At 48.4% G+C, this 22,784-nt stretch overlaps 1 protein-coding gene across 2 annotated transcripts in view; it reads left to right on the top strand.

Moving 5' to 3' along the window:
• Positions 1 to 22,784, top strand: part of STXBP1 (syntaxin binding protein 1) — a 69,740-nt gene that overhangs the window by 36,803 nt on the left and 10,153 nt on the right. For both annotated transcript variants that reach the window (XM_012162474.4, XM_012162469.5), the window contains exons 4-17: positions 1,733 to 1,809; positions 2,765 to 2,843; positions 4,041 to 4,144; positions 6,097 to 6,245; positions 7,986 to 8,070; positions 8,804 to 8,934; positions 10,649 to 10,756; positions 11,992 to 12,052; positions 13,385 to 13,450; positions 14,671 to 14,751; positions 16,621 to 16,759; positions 17,615 to 17,724; positions 19,061 to 19,162; positions 20,674 to 20,759. In XM_012162474.4, the coding sequence (XP_012017864.2) occupies positions 1,733 to 1,809; positions 2,765 to 2,843; positions 4,041 to 4,144; positions 6,097 to 6,245; positions 7,986 to 8,070; positions 8,804 to 8,934; positions 10,649 to 10,756; positions 11,992 to 12,052; positions 13,385 to 13,450; positions 14,671 to 14,751; positions 16,621 to 16,759; positions 17,615 to 17,724; positions 19,061 to 19,162; positions 20,674 to 20,759 (1,378 nt within the window). The remainder of the gene's footprint in view (positions 1 to 1,732; positions 1,810 to 2,764; positions 2,844 to 4,040; positions 4,145 to 6,096; positions 6,246 to 7,985; positions 8,071 to 8,803; positions 8,935 to 10,648; positions 10,757 to 11,991; positions 12,053 to 13,384; positions 13,451 to 14,670; positions 14,752 to 16,620; positions 16,760 to 17,614; positions 17,725 to 19,060; positions 19,163 to 20,673; positions 20,760 to 22,784) is intronic.

Raw genomic sequence — 22,784 nt, 5'->3', positions numbered from 1 at the left:
AGATCATGTATTTTAATCTGTGAAACAGCACTGATAGAAAAGCAGTCTATTTTGAGGTATTATTTCAAACCAGGAAGTTAACCTTTTTTGTTTTACTCCTAAAAAACGTTGAGTGAAACATATGTCTTACAATGCAGCTCCCATCAAGATATATATATATATAAAACAATATGTGAGCTACAAACCACACTTGGGATGTGACTCCTTTATTTTTAAAAACACATTTCTACCAAAAAAAAAGTTAAAAAAAAAAAAGAAAACAAAAAAATAAACACACATTTCCAAATCTAGTTTATCTGTCACCAAAAGCCGTAGTCCTGTAAATGGGAGTATGGGATTTTTGGTGTGACTTTTGTCATTCAGTGATCCAAGACCTGGCTTGCCCCTGTTTTGAGCTTGCAAAGTTATTTTCTTCATTGAACTTCTAAAACTTATTTTTTTCTTTATCAAAGGAAAAAATGCAAATATAGGAAAAAAGCCAAATGTAGCTTATGAGCTTCTAGCAAGGAAGAAAGCACCGCCCTGCCCTCCCTCCTCCTCCACTATCCCCCCAGTGTGCATCACCCCAGAGGCAGCCCCTCTGCCTTTCTTCCGGTTATCTTTTTGATATTTCTAAATAAATGCTTATACGATCATCTCTGGATTCATCATGCTAGACATTATCCTGTGGTAGATGAGGGTTCACCTCTCCCCTCCTACACACAGACTCTTCCCTATCACAGAAGTTTTTTTTTTTTTTTTAAATGTCCTTACTTGGCAAAATTTTAAATTTTGCTGTTGACCACCCCCCTAAAATATTTGGGGGGAGGTATTACCGGCATATGAAATTCAAAAATCTATGAGCCTTGTTGTACAGCAGAAACAAACACACATTTTGAAGTAATTTTCTTCCAATTAAAAATTTTTTTAAAAATCTTTAACCCCTGATAACACAGATGGTTGAGAAATTTTGGTATTTAATTTGAATATTATTCAGGGTAAAAAATCTTTGCAAGTGTTACAGGGATGCTTCTAAAGGGATGCTTTTATTTGCTGACATCACCTTCATAGGAAGAAGAGCACCATTAGATTTCCTGCTGGCTCTGTACCAGAGGACAGTGTAGCATAGAGGATGCGTCCTAGGCTTTATCAGGTGACTAGTGAGATGATGCCTTTCCCAGAAAGTTGTCTTTCCCCTCGCTGACATTCTGTAAAAGAAACCAGCAAATCAGACACCCATGGTTTGCTTCAAGCAGAATTTGCTATTTAGTTTTTGAACTATTGAGAGGAACCATCTTAATCCAGAGAGTATGTTTGGAATGTCTTCATCTGATAGACAGAGGAAAATGATAAAACGATCCAATTGTTGAAAAACAAACCCAACATGGAAATTCTAAAGGAACTTGGATTATCCAGGACAGATGAAAAAAGAAAAAAAACTGAAGGAAGAGGCAAAAGTCTGTTCCTGACAGAATGAGATAGCAGTTTCCGTTTTTAATCAGAGCAGATCGGGGAATTCCTTGAACTGAAATGGGAAGTGTGCGGGATTTCATGTGATGAGGTTTGAGGGTTTCTACCACCTTGAGCATGGCGAGACACAGAAATGTGGTCACTGGGGAAGCGGCGTCGAGTCTCCTCCTCACTCTGCCGATTTTTGTCGCGCCAGCCGGAAGGTGGCCTCTCTGTGGCTTCTAGCTTCGTGATCACCAGTTCTGTCCTCTTATTCACCGTGGGCTGCTGTTTTGTTGTCTAGTTGTGGAAGACATCAACAAGCGCAGAGAGCCGCTCCCCAGCCTGGAGGCTGTGTATCTCATCACTCCCTCTGAGAAGGTAAACCCTCCTAGAAGAGCTGAGGTCAAACACGTGCTGGCTTGGTGTCTGTGTGGCACCGTGTCTGACATTTCTGGGTTAAGCAGGCATTTAACACGTTGCTCTGTTTAAGCGTGCAATCCACAAGCAGGGAAGGAGGGGGCTGGTGAATAATGAAGAGTGCATTAGGCTTGCTGCAGAAAGCCAGGCCAGGCCAATGTCATTTACTCCTTTCTAGGTAGGAGATCACGTTGTCTAGTGATCCACCTCCAGAACTTGGGTATTTCACACTGTCAGATTTCTTTTCTCCTTTCTTTCTTTCTTTTTTTTTGTGGGGCTGCACCCTCATGGCTTGCAGGATTTTGGTTCCCTAATCTGGGCCCCCTGTGGTTGAAGCACTGAGTCCTAACCACTGGACTGCCAGGAAGTTCCCAGATTTATTTGATCAATATCCAGTAGAGTTTAGATTTACTTGTCTTACCATTTTGGGTGGTTGGTTCAAATCAGCATCTAAACAATGCCCACCTCCTTGCTCTTGGTTGCTAGCTGTCTTAGGTGTCTTGATCTATGTAAATTCCCCACAGTTTTCATTTCATTAAAAAAAAAACAAAACTGTCTTATGTGTGAGTTTCTGGAGATGCAACTAAATTGCCAGGACTCCATCGCAATGAGTCTCCTAGCAGATTTCTGAGCACTTTGCTCTTTTGTGGGTCAGTTCTTAGGAACCCAAGTTATGGTGGCTGCAGAGAATGGCTGCTGTCATTCTGGAATGAACTAGAGAGGCTTTTGTTAGTGCAAACTCTGAAATAATCCTCACGTCCTCAGAACTCAGTTATGGCCTAACATGAATTATAATCAGAAATCCCTTGCTATCTTATGCATGTAGCTCGAAACCAGCGTGGATTTGACCCTGTTCAGATGTGGGTCCCATTTGCTCCTAGAATCGGATTCAGTTCCCTTTTTTGCCTCTTCACAGTCCGTCCACTCTCTCATCAGTGACTTTAAGGACCCGCCGACCGCCAAGTACCGGGCTGCACATGTATTCTTCACTGACTGTGAGTATGGCTGTCACCTGCCGCCCCGGCTCTTTAGGCTAGCATTCCTGCACAGCCAGACTGACCCCAAACCAAGTCAGGCCAATAGTGAAGAAATGAATTGTTCCCACATTTGTCCTGATCTTTCATTTTCTCTTCAAAAGACAAATTGTGTAAGAGAGAAAAACAAACGCCTACAAATACAAAACCTAGGTCATGCAGTCCTTCCTGATTAAAAAAAAAAAAAAAAAGCCCCTCTTGTAAGGGCTAGCGTGTTTAACGCCAAGAAGAATTTCCCAGTGCCAGCCTTGGTGCTCCCAGGATAGCCTTCCAGACATCACTATAAACTGCGCCGCATTTCCACCTACTTTTCAGCTGTAGATACAAAGAGTCTGACCTGGTGGTGTTGTATTAGAATTTATCATTGTCCTAGGATCCATTTTCTTGCTTTTTGAAGGTTTTGTGCATGGAACCTAGCGCAGGAGCATCTTGGTGAGTCTTTGTTAACGGCAAAGAGAGATGAATAGGGCTGGATAGCTTGAGTGTGTGAAATAACAGTTCACCCCATATTCTCTGGTGAAAACCCCACAAAACTCACCATTGAGAAAATGGGGAAAGGGTCTTGGCAAAGAACAGTTTTATATGCTCTGAAGATGGGTGGCAAAGGAGGCAGGTAGATGGCATTAGTAATAATAAAACAGTTAACACATTTCTAGGGACCTGAAGCTGTTTGTTTGGCCCAGGAGGGTCATGAGAAATTGTGGTTCCCCCACCAAGTGGGTCTCCTGTGCAGCTGAGTTCCTTAGAAGGCCTGCGGAAGTGTCTGCATCACATTGCCCAATGATTTTATTTTTCTTATTTTATTTTTCATAAATATCTCAGGTGTGGGGTGTTCGTTTATGTTACAGACCTTTTCCTGATCCCTTCTTGACCTCTCCTGGTTCATTTTCTCCTCTCCTTAATATCAGAAAGTGGTTTTTTAAATCAGCTCTCAATATCTCAGCCTTTATTGCCAATTGTTTCTTTGTTCTACATGGAGGGCCTCCTAGGTGGTTTTGCATTCCTTTTATACCCTAGAGGCAGTAGGTTGTAGGATGGGATGAACTTCCTATTTGCCTTTTAAAAATCCTAATGATAAAGAATTCACCAGACGTGTGCAAACGTTGACATGAACCAGCAAGTGGACAGGAAACCCTACCGTCTTTGTCATCCTGGCAGCTTGTCCAGATGCCCTGTTTAACGAGCTGGTAAAATCTCGAGCAGCCAAAGTCATCAAGACTCTGACGGAAATCAACATTGCGTTTCTCCCATATGAATCCCAGGTGAGCCTGCGAGGAGACGGGCAGAGAAAGCCTGCGTCCTGGTTATTCTCTCAGGAACTCCAGCCAGGTCGGAGAGGGTGGGGCAGGGGTGCAGTAAAGAGAGTGGGGGAAGGGATTACTCAATGATGTCTTGTGAGTGGATGTTTATGTAATGGAAACAGTTGTCCTTAGAGGGTCTGCCCAAAGTGCCTCACTCTTACTCTCCAGTTATTTCTGACTTTTTGCAGCCATCATGTCCTTCTTGGTGTTCATTTCATCCTCGCTCAGTGTTCACGCCTATTGGCTGACTCTTTGAATAAGTAAAAAGTAGCCAATCCAGAAAGAGCTGGGAGGAGAGGAGGGGAACGGATCAGACAACACCCATCTGCTGCAAAGGAGGCTGTTTTTATGTAGAGATAACCTCAGTTGTCACGTGTCGTGGAACAGATGGTAGCCTTCGTCATGAGCCATTAACGCTTCACGTGCTGAAACTGCTCCCCTTGGGGAAAAAAAAAGTCGTTAAACCAGTAAAAGTGAAGCTGATTGTGAGAGAATGTACAAAATTTATGCCATAGTATTTCAAGATTTGTTAAAATGCCTCCTCCTCGTCAAGAAGCAAAAAAATAGCACAACTTCTGTGCATTTTGTGGAGGTAAGAGATGGTTGTGGCATATCCGGGTTTTATGGATCAGCTTCTAATAATAGATGCCAGAGAGTGACGAATTCTTAGGTAAGAAGACATGGAAAAAATAGAGTGTGAATGTTTTCAAAAGACAGTCTCTTTCCCTTCTCACTTGGCCTAAAGCCTATTCTCAGCCACGGGCAGGAATTATTTTTTCCTCTCCGTGAGCCCTGTCACCACCTGGATTGAACAAAATGCAACTTGAGCATATTCAACCATATTGTATTTCATCTATTTTTGTTTTTTTATGTTTGGTTTATTGTATGTCACATGTGCACGTATTTTTTTGTTTACTTGCTAAGTTGTGCCCTACTCTTAATGACCCCGTGGACTGTAGCCCACCAGGCTCCTCTCTCCATGGAATTTCCCAGACAAAAATACTGGAGTGGGTAGCCATACCCTTCTCCACCATATGTTTTTGAAAAGTGATAATTATTTTTTTTAAACCTCATGTTTTCGAGATGAGGGTAGTTCACATCAAGAGATTCTTCTGAGAGAATACTGATGGCTGGTAGCCTGCTGGTTTAAGAGGAAATTTTAAGCCTCCAAAACCTTCCAAAAAGGATAAAAGAGAAAAATACTAAGAACATACTTTGAGGATAGGAAATTATTAAATCCATACAAAGCTCCTTTGTTTGCCACAGTCACAGCACAATTTCTAGCTTGTCCCTCTTTTATTTAAACTTAAATGAATGGCCTGTGTGGTCCGACAAGACCCCTCCCCTGCTCTCTCTGGGGCTCCTCATCAGTCATCAGACACAGGCATGCCTGCCTCAGGGCCTTGGCTTGACCAGCCCCTCCTCAGGGACTGGGAAGGGGAAGAAACTGCACCTCCTTCAAGCCCTCACTCAAATGTCCCCTCCTCAAGGAGGCCTCCTGTCCTCCCTGTCCAGCCCTTGGGCATTCTTTCTCTGCTTCTTCTATTCTCATACACTTACCCATTCCCCACATACCATAAAATTTACTTTTCATTTTTTTCATTGTTTATTCATCCACTTTTTCCTGCAAGACTGCACGCTCCTGGAGGACAGTAATGGTTTGGCCACTGGCAGTTCCCAGTGCACAAGGCCTGGCACGCAGCAGATGCCCAGCTGTATTTGTAGAATAAATGAAAACTTGTTCTGTAGCCTCACTACGAGGCTTGGCAGGAACACCATTCTGGAAATATATATATATATATTTGTTATTGTTGTTGGTCAGTTGCGTCATATCCAACTCTGCGACCCCATGGACTGCAGCACGCCAGGCTCCTCTGTCGTGTATTTACATATATATATTTCCCCTTTCTCAGGTGTATTCCTTGGACTCTGCTGACTCTTTCCAAAGCTTCTACAGTCCCCACAAGGCTCAGATGAAGAATCCGATCCTGGAGCGCCTGGCAGAGCAGATCGCAACTCTGTGTGCCACCCTGAAGGAGTACCCAGCTGTGCGTTACCGGGGGTAAGGCTGCACCCCAGGCTGCCTTCGGTGACCCCACCCCCCCAAGCAAGGAACTTGTCCCCAAGCGAGGAACTTCCTCTGGCCTTCCCATTTTCTGGCAGTTGTCTCCAGAGGGTCAAGATCTGAGCATCTCACATTGATGATTATTTTCCAATGGTTTTGTTATTTTCTAAATTTTTAATGTGAACTATACTAATACATGCAGAAAAGGGCATGGAATACATATATTCAGTTATAACCAAGCACAACCCCCCACGTAACTGTAACCCAGATTTCCTTCAGTTTTTTATCTCTTTCTAACCTTAAAAAGGGGCTTCCCGGGTGGCTCAGATGGTAAAGAATCTGTCTGAAAACAAATACACTCTTTGAAAAAGACATTTCAGGGTAAGATAAAATACAAGGAGAATAATTCTCCAAAGGACACAGTCCTCAGATTTGATCGAGTCATTCACTCATCATTTACCTGCTAGGTTGAGGGGCTTAACCTGAAGACACAGCCTCTGGCCCTTAGAAGCCCCTGACCCAGGCGGGCAGGTAAGATGTGTACTGGCATAATGTACAGCCGAGCTGTACACACCTGCAACATAGGCCTGCGGGACCAGTGCCTTGGGGCAGTGCAGGCCACGGGCCTGGACATCCAGACAGGAGCAAGCCCAGCTTTGGAGCAGAGGCAGCATCTGAGCCAAGGACAGGTCGGGATTTCAGTAGACCGATGAGGAGCTGGGGGCATTTTGTGTGGATGGTTGGGATGAGCGGAAGCATGACCCTGGAAAATAAAGGGGAGGTTTGAGAAGGGCTGGTAGTCTCACCCTGCATACGTGCAAGCAGCGGGGCAAGGTGAAACCATTTCTGGAGGCCTTGGGTGCCACGTTTGGGGTCATGCCCTTTAGTGGTTATCACTGGGCAGCCTATGAGGGAGTGAACACAGTGGTGTGGGAGTGCAGGGGTCACAGTCATGCAAGGAGAAGCGACCAGAAGGGGGGGCACTGCCAGAGGAGCGGAGGGCCTGATCGGGAAGTGCCAAGGCGCCTCATCACCTCTTTGTCCCTGGGGATGGGCACCCGTAGGACAGCCCTCCTCCCACCAGGGTCCTCACTGACAGACACCCGGCAGAAGTTAAGAAATGAGGGCTGGGAGCTCACTTGTTGAGAGGATGGGACTGGGGGTGGAGCTGCTTCTGCACTAAGGGTGGCCAGGTGGTGGGCAGCAGCTACATGATAAACGTCACCCAGAGGAACTTAGGAGGCACTGGAGGCTCAGCCAAGAGGGAGGGTCCAGAGGTTCTCAACTTGTATCTTTCTAGCTCTGCCGGCGGAAATGTCACTTCCAACAAAACAAAACAGGGTCCAAGGGAATTTGAACTGAGGGAAGTGAAGATCAAGTAGGTCAGGCTGAGATAGCCTGATGGTGGGGAAGGACACGTGGTTAGGACCCTCTGCTGAAGTGTGGCTATTTTATCTGGAGCTGCTTGGAAAGACCCCCTCTGTTTCCACTTGGATTTTTTTTTTTTTTTTAAGAAACTAGAAAATCATGTACATTCCAGGCACTGAGCTAAGTATTTTGTTTTTTCCTTTTTAACCGTACATGTAATCTGAATTATATTCTCATGTAAAAGAATAATACCGATGAAGCTCATCTCTCCCTTGACACTCCCGTACTGTCCTGCCTTCCTCCCTGAGGGCAGATAGTGCCATCCGTTGGGACAGGGTGGCTCACCCTCCGTCCCCCCTCCCTTGTCAGGGAATACAAGGACAATGCTTTGCTGGCTCAGCTAATCCAGGACAAGCTCGACGCCTACAAAGCTGATGACCCGACGATGGGGGAGGTAAGTCTGACCTGGCCCGCGTGGTTCTCTTGCTGAGGGACCACAGTGTCTGTGGGGCAGCCTGGGCACAGCTGGCTTCCTTTGCTCACTGGGTGTGCATGAGTTCCCCTGTTTGTGCATACTGAGCTCCAGTAAAGCGAACACCCAAGCCCTCGGGCAGGTGGTACAGGTTCTATTCAGTGGAGCCGAGCTCCGGTGTTAGCACTGAAAGCCCTGTGTCTTGGGAATCTCCTCAGTGGAACGGAGTTGAAACCAGAAAAATGACGTTGCTATGTCTCCAGACCTTACTCAGATTTCACTAGTTTTTACGTGTGCTTGTGTGTGTGTTTGTGCAGTTCTGTGAAATTTTATCACATGCATCACAGAACTAGCCCATCACTATCGTGACTTACACACTGATAGCCCCAGGTTCTGGGAACCCGCTCTGTCCCAGGCTGGCTGGGTTGGGTGATGGGTCCCCCTTCTGATAGCCGAACCCGGTCGGTGCTCTCCTTTGTAAACTCACTTTGCACCCTGCATTTTGGATCTGCGTCAAAGGACCCTCTTCCTGGGAAACAGACACACTGGATTCTCACATGGTGTGTGCTGGCCTCCTTGTCCAGCAGTAAGTGGACTGAGTGCTATCCGGGTCAGAGTTCACATCCTGCTGCCACGTTTCATGGGAGGGCTAGTCAGAGAAGTGGGAGTTGTATGGGGCGGCTCATGAAACCCACCTGGCTGTCCTTCCTTCCAGGGCCCAGACAAGGCACGCTCCCAGCTTCTGATCCTGGACCGTGGTTTTGACCCCAGCTCCCCTGTCCTGCATGAGCTGACTTTTCAGGCTATGAGTTACGACTTGCTGCCTATTGAAAATGACGTATACAAGTAAGTACACGTGACTGCAGCTTTGCAAATGAACCAGACACACCTCTAACTTAAGGAAACAGATGTCGTTAATCCTAGGAAAAGCAGGCACATTCTTATAGCCTTTTTTTTTTTTTTAACTTGGTTTTGGCTGCATTGGGTCTTAGTTGTGGCTGGCAGGCTTTCGCGAGTTGTGGTGAATGGGCTTTCAGGCCTAGTTGCCTTGGGGCATGTGAAATGTTAGTGCCCTGACCAGGATCTAACCCACATCTCCTGCACTGGAAGGCAGACCCTTAACCACTAGACCACCAGGGACGTCCCCATACAGTCTCTCTAATAAGTCTGCATGCTTTTCTGTGAGTTCCCAAAGTGCAACTGCACCATCAGCTAGAAACTTCTGCCTGTTTGGGGGGAACAAGAACTTGAGATGTTTAGTTCACAGCTAATGTCACTTCAATTCACAGCTGGTTTAAAGTGAAGTCGCTCAGTCGTGTCCAACTCTTTGCAACCCCATAGACTGTAGCGTACCAGGCGCCTCTGTCCATGGGATTTTCCAGGCAGCAGTACTGGAGTGGATTGCCATTTCCTTCTCCAGGGGATCTTCCCAACCCAGGGCTCGAACCCAGGTCTCCTGCATTGTAGACAGACGCTTTACCGTCCGAGCCACCAGGGAAGCCACCACAGCTCGTTTGGATGTGTTAATATGTTGACTTGTGTAAGAGCGTATCTTACTCAGAGTTAAAACTTCTTAACTGCAGACCATGAAATATGATGATAAAATATACCGGTAGGAGTTACTTACCAAATTTTTTTAAAATTAATTTATTAATTAATTTATTTTTGGCCACACCATGCAGCACGTGGGATCTTAGTTCCCCAACCAGGAATTGAACCCACATCCTTGGCATCAGAAGCACAGCATCTTAACCATTGGACTGCCAGGGAAGTCCCGTATTACTGAGTTTTATTTGTACTTCACTTCATTGTGAACAGTTTTCTTGGTAGCAATCATCAGAAACTCAGTCTCTAAAAACATATTTTTCTTTTTATGGGAACAGACTATATTGTTCTCGTGTCATTGATTTTATAACCTCGGCCATAAAGATAGTGGTTTCAAAATGAAGATTCTAAAAATATGACTGAATCTCAGCTTTCCCCCTTTGGTATCTATAATTCTCTATTTCCCTTATATGTTCACGGTTGTACTTGTGACAGTTTGCTGAGGGCCTGTTGCAGGCAGCTGCCAAAGGCTATATCAATCCCACACATTAAGGATGGTGTCCCAGGCCTTTCCCAGGGAGGAACAAGTGTGATCCTCACCTTTCCAAGTACCTCCAAAACCACCTATGACCTGACTTCGCACCTGAGCCAGGTGGCTCCAGTGGAGCACATATCAACTGACCCCGAGGGTTTTAAAACAGAACTTCAAGTCAGTTTACTTTGATCAGACTTTTAGGTCTCTTCCTGCCCTAGAAATTGGTCGCCTTGGGAATTCCCTGGTGGTCCAGTGGTTAGGACTTCATGCCTCTCACTGATGAGGGCCTAGGTTCAGCCCTGGTCAGGGAACTAAGATCCCACCAGATGTGTGGTGTGGCCAAAAAAAAAAAAGACAGGAAACCATTAGCTTCATTAGATGCAGCAGACAGTGACGCCTCCGGTGATCAGAGTGCTTGCTGTTCAGTCATTCGTTACAGACCAGGGCACTGGGTGAACTGTGTGGGACGTCTCCTTCCAGGTACGAGACGAGCGGCATCGGGGAGGCGCGGGTGAAGGAGGTGCTCCTGGACGAGGACGACGACCTCTGGATAGCACTGCGCCACAAGCACATTGCGGAGGTGTCCCAGTAAGAGCCTGCCCTGCACCTGTCCCGGGCCCCAGGGCTCCCCCCCGACAAGGGGGATCGCGGGTGCTGGGTGCCAGTGTGCGTTCTCTGGGCACCTTGGGCAGAGCTCACCAGTGCGGGCAGGAGTCCCTTGCTTCTGCTAAGTCACCTACCTTCTAACCAGTGATGATGAATCCCTTCTGATATCTGAGCTCAGGCTATACCGATCTCATGAAGTTAGAAAACCCTTTCTGTGTTAGGGTTACTTTTAGGGTTTTTAGAAAGCGTTTGTAGCTTTTCTCATTTCAAGATGCTTTATAAACACTAAACACTTGAAGCCAGTTTGTTCTATTGAAAGATCTACTACATACAGTTCAGGGTTTTTGTTTTTAAATGTATAGCTGGTATGTCCCCTTCCTCCCTGTTGTTATACCTAAACTTTTCTCAGCAAGAGTCAATGCATATACTAATCTCTATACCGGAGGGAGAACCTTGCTCTGAAAATGTTTCAAAATGTTTCTAACTCTGGAAAGTTTTTAATAGGCTGTTAAACTGTAGATAACAAGTTTGCTTTTGCAGAAGGACACATTCTGCTACACTGAGTTGATAATATCCACAGGAAATTCACAAGGAACAGTGAGAAAATACTATAGCCTGGGATAGTTGTTTAGGAAAGTATTCTCCAAACCTTGGGGGAATCATTCAACTTCAGAAAAATGTTACTTCACAGTTCCAGTTACCTTCTTTATGCATTCCGTATATGCTTTATCATACTAATGTGTATATTTGATAGCATATACAAAAACATAAATTTGAAAAGGATGAAGTAAAATTATATATATAGATGTCCTAACATTTTCTTTTCTGCTCACAAATTGTCTTGTACACCCAACTCTGGAGACCCCTGGTTTAGAGTATTAGGAAAATGGCATATCTCTCTCTCCTCTTAGAAAATCACTTTAAATCTATACCTTAGGGTAGGAAAAGTCACCACATACTCCTAAAGGAAGGATGTTGCATGACCGTTTTGGCATCAGAAACCAGTTTTGTGGAAAACAATTTTTCCACGGACTGCAGGGTCAGGAGATGGTTTCGGGATGATTCAAGTGCCTTACATTTACTGTGCACTTAACTTCTATTATTACTGCATCAGCTCCTGCTCAGATCATCAGGCATTAGATCCTGGAGGTTGGGGACCCCGATATAGAGGCACTTGGTGCCGCATTGAAACTTACCTGCCTCCTTCTCTCTTCCAGGGAAGTCACCCGTTCTCTGAAGGATTTTTCTTCCAGCAAGAGAATGAATACTGGTGAGAAGGTAAACCCATACCCATACTCCAGTGCCCTTTGGGTTCATCCCTGCTGTCTCTCTAGGGGCAAGGAGGACACCTCAGTATAGGACTGGTGAGTTGGGGGCTCGGAGGGGTTCCTGGTCCTTTCTTCATCTCTTACCATTTTGTCTTATTTTTGTATTCAAGATTGAGACCTGGAACCCGCATCTTTTAATATTTATAAAGAGCTTCTTTATAAACCCTGAGGATTAACATTTACTGTTCTGGATCACAATACACATTGCCAGAAGAACTCGCTAAAACCTTTTTTAGCTTGTGGTAGCAACAGAATTCATATCCCAATTCACCTGGGCCTCTCCTCCCAGCTGGTTATCAGAGGTGTTTATTCCTCTTAGAAACGCCACTCTGGTTGTGCTGCTCCCTGGCCTAGGATCATTTAGTGATTTCCCGATCCCAGTAGAATCAAGCCCCACCGTGGACGTGCCTTAACAGCACCCAGGTCATCAGGCCTCATGGACTCTCATCTCTGCCGCCCTCCTCCTTGCCACCCACCACGGCTGAAGCCATGCCTGAGCTCCTTCCCCAGCCTCACCTTATGCGGTCCCTGTCCTTTGGCTCAGGCGTTGTCTTCTCTGACAATGGGAGGCGCCCCTGCTCTGTGCACCTACACTTGTGAGTCCCTCCAAAGTGCTAATCCACTCAGTTATAATGACTCCTCTGCTATGCGTTAGCTCCATGAAAGCAAAAATTCTTTTCTGTTTGTTTTTGTCCTTGTATCTCCAGGATCTAAAAGTGCCTGGTATGTAGCAGTCATTCAATAATTTTTTACTGAGTACATGAATGGGATTAGGTCAGTCACCCAGTTAGAAAGTCAGCAGACCCCTTCCACCTGCCAGGGTGAGATTCCAGCCTTCTCTCACCTCACTGCTTCCTACCTGTCTGCACAACTCCGGCCCTTCTACAGAGATGAAATGTGAATTGATGCCATGACTGCTTGAGCCGAGTATGCAGAAAAGCAGTGTAGAGATGAAAAATTGCTCTCTCCTGGCAAGAACTGTTACTTTGAAGCTTAGTTACTTTATGGTCCAATAAATAAAACATAATTGCTAGACTTGGAAGTCAGTTCCCCACCCATAAGACAGTCACAGTATTTGGATCAGTAATTTTTTGAGCCAGAGACATGGAAATCTAAACACACATGATCTTGTGTTTAACAGATGCATGGGGGGTGGGGGGGCGGTTACAGAACATGTGCTCAGGAGTCCGTGCTGCTGCTGTCCTGTCCTGGGCCCACCCCCCGCCCACCCTCCTAGCTCAGGGCCATCAGAGTGAGACCACATGCTTCCCTCTCCCCACAGACCACCATGCGGGACCTGTCCCAGATGCTGAAGAAGATGCCCCAGTACCAGAAGGAGCTCAGCAAGGTACGTCGTTACTGCTGTTCAGTCACTCAGTCGCGCCAGACTCTTTGTGGCCGGAGAGCAAGGGTGATGATCCAAAACAGTCCATTCGATTATGAATATAAACAGCTGCCAAGACTCCTCGAAGCCCCATGACACTCATGGATTGATGGAAATCCACAAGTTTTTAGTCATCTGCAATCTTTTAAATTTAATTGACTTATTTTTGACTTATTTTGGGCTTCCCTTGTGGCTCAGTTGGTAAAGCATCTGCCTACAGTGCGGGAGACCCGGGTTCGATCCCTGGGTCGGGAAGATCCTCTGGAGAAGGAAATGGCAACCCACTCCAGTACTCTTGCCTGGAAAATCCCACGGATGGAGGAGCCTGGTAGGCTACAGTCTATGGGGTCGCAAAGAGTTGGACACGACTGAGTGACTTCACTCACTCATTTTTGGCTGTGCTGGGTCTTTGTTGCTGTGCGGGCTATTCTCTAGTTGCAGCAAGCAGGAGCGGCTCTCTAGTTGCGGTGTGTCGACCTCTCATTGTGGTGGCTTCTCTTGTTGCAGAGGACGGGCTCCAGGGTGTGTGGGCTTCAGTAGTTGCCGCACGCAGGCTCGGTAGTTGTGACTCACAGGCTTAGTTGCTCCCCGGCATGTGGAATCTTCCCGGACCATGGAGTGAACCTGAGTCTCCTACATTGGCAGCCACCAGGGAAGCCCCTATCTTCAATTTTTATTAGGAAAAAAAAAAGAAAGTTGGGGATAGAGAGTTTATTTCCTAAGACTTTCTCCTCATCTTTTTCTCTCTGTATCCTTCCAATTCCTTACCCCATGGGCCTGCAAGATTGAGCTCAGAGGAGGTCACGTGATCTGGGAGTCTCGCAGCGCTCTTCTGCCTGTGTGTTAGTCACTCACTGCCTGAGTGGTCACTAAATCCAGCCCTAAGGAGAGGGGTATTGAGCGCCACCTGCTGGAGGGAGGAGTATCAAAGGATTTGTGGATACATGTGAAACTGTCACACCACCCTGCCCCCTTAAAGGACTTCTTCCTCTTGACTCTTGTCGAAGGTGTTTCTGTCCCTCTGCCTGACACACAGTTCTCTACTTGAACGCATATTTCATCTCCTTTATGAGGCTGGGGACTCCTAGGCACCTAGCACCGTGTTCATACTCAGCAGCTACTCAGCAAACGCTGCACGAGTCAGCGAGAGATTCCCTGACCACACACTCTCTATTTCATCCTAGTATTCGACCCACCTGCACCTCGCCGAGGACTGCATGAAGCATTACCAAGGCACTGTGGATAAACTCTGCCGGGTGGAACAGGTAGGGCCCTTTCCTTCTCCTTCTGCCAGGCTGGTTTACTTGCCCAGCTGAATGTTAACGTCCTACCTTGAACACCCCGCAGAATCATAGGAAACAGAAATGGGAAAGCCTGCTAGATCCTGCTGTCTCAGCTCTCTGGAGCCAGTGCAGTTCCTCTCAATGGTAGGGACTAGAGTGGTCTGGAATGCCGTGCCGCTTGGGGTTTGCATGTCTGACTTTCCAGATGCTCCCTGGAATAGCAGAAGAGACTCCTGCACCAACAGAGCTGGCTGGATGTTAACTCCTGAGTGTCCTTTCCTCCTGCTGTGGCCGCACCAGCTTGGAGACCTAGAGGCCGAAAGGGGCAGTGCAGCCGAAGGACAGAAATCTGCCCACAGCCTCCCTGATCACAGTTACGATCAGAGTTCTGTCCCTGTCACTGATTCATTTGATGTGCTTGTTTTTCTTTTCCTCTGTGAAGGGATATAACAAAACTGCCACATTTTCCAGGAGTGTCGTGTGGAATCACTAATCCTGGCACTGCATTCCTCGTGTGTGATAATTCTCATCCAGGGTCTGTGTCCAAGGGAAGGGGGGAATCCCATGACGTGAAACCTCAGCCAAAGGGTCTCTTTTCACAGAAAAAACAACTCATGTTCTCAGTGTGAGGCTAAGATCTAAATCCCCTGGTTTGATGTGACAGGCTAGGCTTAGGTTTCTGAGATGAGCCGTGATTCATGGACTCTCTCAGTAGTCCTACTGAAATCCATCAGTTTCACAGGGATCTCTGCAAACACAAGGCGTCCTCACCATCAGAACATGACTCTCCAGAAGACAGGTTATCCCTAGACCAGTACAAATGCAGTTGAGATTCACCCTGGGAAGTCTACATTTTTTCATAAGTACCCAGAGGTATTTGTTGAACTAGTCACATTCAGTTTGACTTTGAGGGAGTATTAGGGTCAGTCGTGCTGAGCAGATGTCTGTTGAGGCTTCACTGAGGGCTGAAGGGGCCTCAGAGAGGGGGGGCCCCGCCTTCCTCTGATCCAGACTGGGCAGAGATCCCCCAACTCGAGATCATACTTGTTGCGGACTCCTGGGATTTTGAGAGAAAAAAGGCAGCCTTCCGGCAACTTCTGTAAGAGCTACAGAGAAAGCTGCAGAACAAGACCAGATGGCTCTTGATGTGCCGAGACCTGTGTGCTGCTTTCTCAGGCCTGTTGAGAACAGATCTGCCTCTTGCCTGAGTCATGGGCGATGGGGGGGTGGCAGAGACTGTGCTTGCTCCACTCTTTATCTTCATCTGTTGTCAGCTCCCCCTTCCTTCATCTCCCTCAGTGAGATGTGCAGGTTTGGGAGCCCATGTTTTTTCTCCTCCCCCTAAAAGTGTTGGAAGATTAAAAACAGAGTTTTTAAAAAACCCAGAATAGTTTTTAAAAAAGCTCCCCCTTCTGTGCCAGGGGAAGCAGAGCAGGAGGAGTCTAGCCAGGCAGAGGCACCTCACAATACTGACGCTTTTCATCCCCTGAAGCCCCGAGGCCTCTGCAGGGCTGTGTCCCTCCTGGAGACCTACCGGGATTGAGGCTTTCCCTGAGGAATCAGCTCAGGCTCACTGGCACTCACCTGGAGGGAAGAGCCTGCCTTTCAACAACATGGCAAATCTGTGTGGTCTCTGGTTTTGGAAAGTGAAACCTTGGGCTTTCCTCAGCTCTTACCAATGCCGTGGAGACCCATGCTGATCAACTGCAGCATGTGGGGGAGCTCAAGCACCTGTCACTGACCTTCCCCAACCAAGCCACACATCCCAGACATTCACGGACAGCCTGTTTTCTAATAATTACCATCTATCCAGACTGTTGCCATGGGGCCAACATGGTGTGTTTTCTGCAGGACCTGGCCATGGGCACGGATGCTGAAGGGGAGAAGATCAAGGACCCCATGAGAGCCATTGTCCCCATTCTGCTGGATGCGAATGTCAGCACTTACGACAAAATCCGCATCATCCTTCTCTACATCTTTTTGAAGAATGGTAGGAACGGTGGGATATGACAGAGGAGACAGGCCCTTTCTTGGGGAAAATGAGGCAGCTGGGAGGGAGAGAACAAAGTGGAAAACAGCTTAAAAGACAAGGAAAAGGGTGTCTAATAGGAAGGTCCAAGGGGCTCTTTACCGCCGGAGAAATGTAGGCAGATCAGCTGCAGCTAGAGGCTGTGTATCCCCCAGTGATTCTAGAGTTAGTCAGAGGGACAGGATAATGAGAAGAGGGCTGGGTGAGGACAGCAGAGAGAGTCTATCAGCTGTGTAGCCACTTTATTGGAGCGTTTCCGCCAGAGACTTTTAACTTACCCCACATTTGTAATCTGTGCCTTTATTTTTTTTTATTTGGCTGCACCGGGTCTTGCTGTGGGATGCGGGATCTTTAGTTCACCAACCAGGGATCAAACCCAGGCTCCCTGCACTGGGAGCCTGGAGTCTTCGCCACTTGACCACCAGGGAAGCCCCCAATCTGTGCCCATAAATAAGTGATCTTTACCCACATATAGTTGCCCGTAAGTGTCCACTGTGCAAAAAGATGGACGCAGATACTCTCTTGTCCAAGCTGACTGTGACATGGGCCCGGGATGGCTGAGAAGCAGGAGACAGATAGAAAGACAGATCAGGAGGAGCAGTTGCTGGTGGTCATAGCCCAGGACATAGTGGCTAGAGTTGAACAGGAGTCCTGGCCCTGCCTTGTCTTACAGTAAAGTAGATACAGTGAGCAGATTAGTTCCCACTGATGCCAAGGAGGAGAGGGGGCGCCATCCCCCACCCCAGGCACTTGGCTCTGCTTCTGAATGTGCGATGCACAGTGGCTGGTATGGTGATCAGGGTTTTGTTCTCGCAGGCATCACTGAGGAAAACCTGAACAAGCTGATCCAGCACGCTCAGATCCCGCCGGAGGACAGCGAGATCATCACGAATATGGCACACCTCGGGGTGCCCATCGTCACAGACGTGAGCGCCAGCCTCGTGTTGTGGGGGAAGCCTGGGGGAGGCAGCGGCTCTCATCTCTTCTCCCCTAACTTCCTTGACGCAGCTTATGATACACACACTCAACACTGAGAAAGAGAAAACATAAAATCAGAGGAAGGCAGGTGTAGAGGTATAAACAGAATCAAGGTGTAGTGTCAGGAAGCCAGGCGGGCACATCAAAGAGGCACCGCATGGTCTCAAAGCTGAGCTGTGCCCGTGAACCAGCCCAAGACACACTAGCTCCATCCTGCGTGTCTTGAGTCAGCCTGGCTCAGCCGTTGGGACATTTAGACTCGGCATCTTCTATGAGGTTGCTGTCAGGCCGTCTTGAGACCTTTGAGTCTGCTACTCTGGCAATGACTCGGGACCCAGTTGGGGCAGGTTTTAGGGGCCCAGGCAGTGAGCTCTAGAAGAGGCTGAGGTGGGAGGCCCCCCCCCCACCAGGAACCTCGCTTGTAGGAACCCTGCTTCCTGCAGGGAGTCAGTGCTAATAAAACCAGGCTGTAGGCTGGCTCCTTCTGGAATCTAATTATTAGAGTCAGAAGCTTTGTTCCAGAGCCACCAGACCAGAGACCTGTGACTGGCAGTCATTTGGTGTTTTCAGACCCTTGTTCACAAAGGGGCCAAACGAGAATGGAGGTGATTCTCTCAGTGCACCCTGTGCTGCTGAAGCAAAATCAAAGGACAGGTCTCACCAGAGCAGGATTTTCTTCTGCTGTTGTTCAGTGGCCAAGTCGTGTCTGACTCTTTGCGACCCCATGGACTGCAGCACACCAGGTCTCTCTGTTCATTGAGTCCATTGAGTCAGTGATGCGATCCAACCATGTCATCCTCTGTTGCCCCCTTTTCCTCCTGCCTTCAGTCTGTCCCAGCATCAGGGTCTTTTCCAGTGAGTCAGCTCTTCATATCAGATGGCTGAAGTTTTAGAGTGCCAGCTTTAGCATCAGTCTTTCCAATGAGTATTCAGGGTTGATTTTCTTTAAGATTGACTGATTTGATCTCCTTGCTGTCCAAGGGACTCTCAAGAAAGAGTCTTCGCCAGCAATTGACAACAAACTATTTTTTTTAACTTCTTGCCTTTGTGAAAAACGGTACTTATATGTTTGACCCACATTGGCTGTTTTTTAAGGCTTTAAAGAACCAAGTTTGCTGCAGATTCTTGGGCTGCAGCCCACAGGCGTAGTCTGGGCTTTTCCAGGAAAACCTCTCCACGTGTTAGCCTTTTTCCAAGGCTGATTCCCCTGGGAACCCTGGGACCAGCGGGGCCATGTGGGCCCAGGTGCTGACTCAGAGCCGCCTCTCATGTGTTTGCCTTCAGTCCACCCTGCGTCGCAGGAGCAAGCCGGAGCGGAAGGAGCGTATCAGCGAGCAGACCTACCAGCTCTCACGATGGACCCCAATCATCAAAGACATCATGGAGGTCAGCACAGGCTGGGACGAGCATGCGAGGCCTGCAGGGCCCAGGGGCTTCAGCCTCCCCTGCCCTCAGGTGGCAGTGACACTTGGGACTTTGCGTCTGGGCCTCTGAGGGTTTGTGCAGAGCGGCCCCAGGAGACAGTCAGCCAGATGCAGATTCCCCAGATCCACGTGATTCAGCCCCAGAGTAGGGCCCCCTCAATGGTATCGCAGTGCTTGAAGGTCATATGAGTAGCGAGCTCCACGCCGAGGGCACAGCAGCAGGGCGGGCATTCAGAAAGTGACCCCAGGCCCCCCACTGCTCCCGTCACGTCAGCCAGAGACCCTGGCAAGCACCTTTCTGTTCAGACTCATCCCCTGCCTGCACGTTCTCGCTCTGCGCCTCCTGAATCCTGCCTTTCTGCAAAGTCCCCATCCAGTCTCACTGTCCCTGCACACTGAGCGCCACGTAGCTGAGTGCCCAGCACCACAGAGGCCTCCCTGGCCTCCTGCAGCGGTTGTCAGAGCTACTCTGTGCATGTTGGCGTGCCGCTCTCTGGGTTGGGTTCTCGTTTTAGACCTTGGCCCTGCGTCCTCTCCTGCTGTGTCCTCTGGCACCGTGCCTTGTGCATAGCAGGTGTTTTGTGTCTGTGAAGGGAAGGTAGCCCAGGTGTCCCTCCCTCCCCTCCCCTCCCCCTTGTAGTTCAAGGTCAAGAAAGCTGTGTGGAACCCTGCCCCACGGGAGCTCTGGAGTGGGGCCTGGAGATGGTCTGTCCAGCTGCTGCCCTTGGACAGGACTGAGGTCCTGAGAATGAAGAGACTTGCCCAGGATCCCTTTGTGAATTCATAGCAGTCCAGGTGTTCCCACTGAATTGTATGCGAAAATAGCTATATTTTAAATATATAGAGTGCGTCAGCTTCCTATTTTTAAATCCCACAAACGGAAAGGATGGGTGAACATGAGACTTCTAGAAACCAGTGACATCTTTTTGCCTGGCAGAGTAGGCCAACCCCCCGTCTCATTCCCTCCTTCGCTCTCTGCTCCTTCCTCTCCCCGCCCAGTCCTCCAGAGAGGGGTGTGTGGGCGCCACACGGTAGCTGTCGGGAGTGGAGACTTCTCGGCAGCAGAGGGTGGGGAGCCGAATCCACCCACCAGACAAGAGGCCCTTGGAAACCTGTGCGTAGTGGCTACTAGATGGGTGCCAGGGTCAGGAGCCTACTGGAGGAATGGGACATTTAAAACCTCACATGGAATATAAAAGGGGGGAAAAAGAATAAACTGAAATAGAAGCAAGAAAAATTAAGTCAGGGTTTTAAAAATATAACTTCTCAAAATCAGACCTATAAACTCATCTCCTTGTATCCTCCGGTCCCAGGGTATCTGCTCCACGCCCAGCAGGGCAGGAGTCACCCCCCAGCAGGCAGAGGAGCTCCAGTTCCTGCAAAGCTGGGCATGATTTTGGCTAAGTGACTGGTCCTTGGAATTGTCTTACCTTGGTTCCATCAGCTCTTTTCAAAGCCATCTCTTCTTTCCAGGACACTATTGAAGACAAACTTGACACCAAGCACTACCCGTACATCTCCACCCGCTCCTCTGCCTCCTTCAGCACCACCGCCGTGAGGTGAGTGAGGATCTGAGTAAGGGCAGAGGGCTGAGCAGGACCGTGTCTGGCTGGATGGCCGCTACACGGCAATCCTGCCGTGATCCCGCGTGACCTGCGAGAACCCTCCCGCAGCTTCTCGTCACAGCCAGGGTGTAGGCCACGTCCTTGCAGTGGCCTGGGAGGCCCTCCGCCTCGTGGCTTCCTGTTCCATCGCGACTCACTCCTTACTCCTCTCTCATTCCTCCTCCACTTCAGCCACATCAGCCTCCTTGCCCTCCCCGGAACATGCCAGGCTCAATTCTGCCTCAGGAGCCTCTGCATTTGCTTTCCCCCGCTGCCTGAAATGATCTGTCCCCAGATACTTCCACATGGCTGCTATCTCCTCCGGGTCCTTAATCAGTTATTACTTTCTCCCATCTTCCCTAACCACCCCATTCAAAATGACAGTACACCGACCTTCCGAGCAGTATTATTCATAATAGCTCAAAAGTGGGAATGACCCTGCTGTCCATCAGCTGATGAATGGATAAACACCATGTGGTACATTCATACAATGGGGTATCATTCAGCCAAAGATGGGAATGAAATACTGATCCACGCTACAACATGGATGAGCCTTGAAAATGCTAAGTGAAAGAAGCCAGTCACTAAAGCCCACTTGTTCCATCATTCTGTTTATACGAGATGTCTAGAATGGGCAAGTCTCAAGAGAGAAGTAGATAAGTGGTTGCTGGGAACAGGGGTGAGGGTTGGGAGATAGGGGTTACTGCTGCTAGGTACAGGGTTTCTTGTGGGGGGGGGGTGATGAAATGGTCTAAAAATGGTCTAAAATTGATTGTGGTGATGGCTCACAATTCTGTGACTATACTGAACACCAGAGAATTGTACAACTTAAACAAGTGAATTGTATGATACATGAATTACCTGTCCATAAAGGTGTTACAGAAAATAATGGAAAATCAGCCCCTGCCCCTTCCTGTCCATGTACCTGCTGATGCTCAGACATGTCTCAGGTTGCAGATGTGAGCAGAAAGCAGCCCATGCTTCCGTCTCCCAGTCTTCCAGCCCTCTGTGTTTCCTCGGCTGCCCAGGATGCCTCGTGTGTGTTTTGAAAGCTCCTCCTCTCATTCACCACCTTGCTGTCTTCATCCAGAAGTCTTTTCTGCTGCGCTCTGTGGGCCATGTGTCCACGGCCAGTCCCTGGGACTCACACTATGAACACAGGTCCCCTTGACTCTCTGTTGCCCTCTTCTGTGTGGCCCAGGTTCCCAGGTCAGACTTTCTAAACATGCATCTCCATCCCTCTACGCATACTTTCCCTGCCTGTCTTCTCTCTTCACCCCTCTTCCGTCGGGACTCTCAGGCCTGCATGGCACATTCCCCCACCCCGATGCCAGTGGAGGCCAAATGTTTATTGCCAACACTGGAGTAGAATACAAAATCCCACATGGTGTCACAGCCAGACTGTCGACTAAGGCAGACAAATGATCTCACAGGCAAAAAAAATGACTGTGACCCTCGGGGCTGGTCCAGATGGGCTCCCAGGGCCTTTAAGATTTGGGAAGTAACTTCAGTGCTGTTGTAAGTCAGGAAGAAGGGTGAAGGTTCCACTGTCCAGAGGAGCCTTGCTCTCCTCGTTGTGTTTTTTGTTTTCCTCATTTTTCTTAACCTGGAAGCAGCCCATTTCTCACTGTTTCCAAGGCCAAGGTGAAGGCCCATTGAAAGCCAGGGCAGAGGAGGAGGCACTGGGGAACTGTCTGGCCGCTGAGATGCCGGTCTTTCAGGAGGCAGCTCGGCACCACCTCCTCCAGGAAGCCTTCCCCGGTGACACCCGGGTGGTGCTAGAAGGCCCTTCCCTGTGCCTGTCCCCACAGCACTGAGTTCCTCTCCGTGTAGTTCGAGGCAGACCCTCCTCCTCCCTGCACTGTCCTCGACCCGCCACTTCAGTTAAGCCACGAGCTCGTGGGATCTCACTCAGGTTAGCTCCTCGGCGCTGGGGTGGCCCTGTGAGGCCTGCGGTGTATATCTGCCTGGTGAATCAAT

This window comes from Ovis aries, chromosome 3 (genome assembly GCF_016772045.2).
Source record: "Ovis aries strain OAR_USU_Benz2616 breed Rambouillet chromosome 3, ARS-UI_Ramb_v3.0, whole genome shotgun sequence".
NCBI classification, from domain to species: Eukaryota; Metazoa; Chordata; class Mammalia; order Artiodactyla; family Bovidae; genus Ovis; species Ovis aries.
The sequence above is the reverse complement of the archived record's forward strand: the minus strand, read 5'-3'. Positions and strand labels throughout refer to the sequence as shown.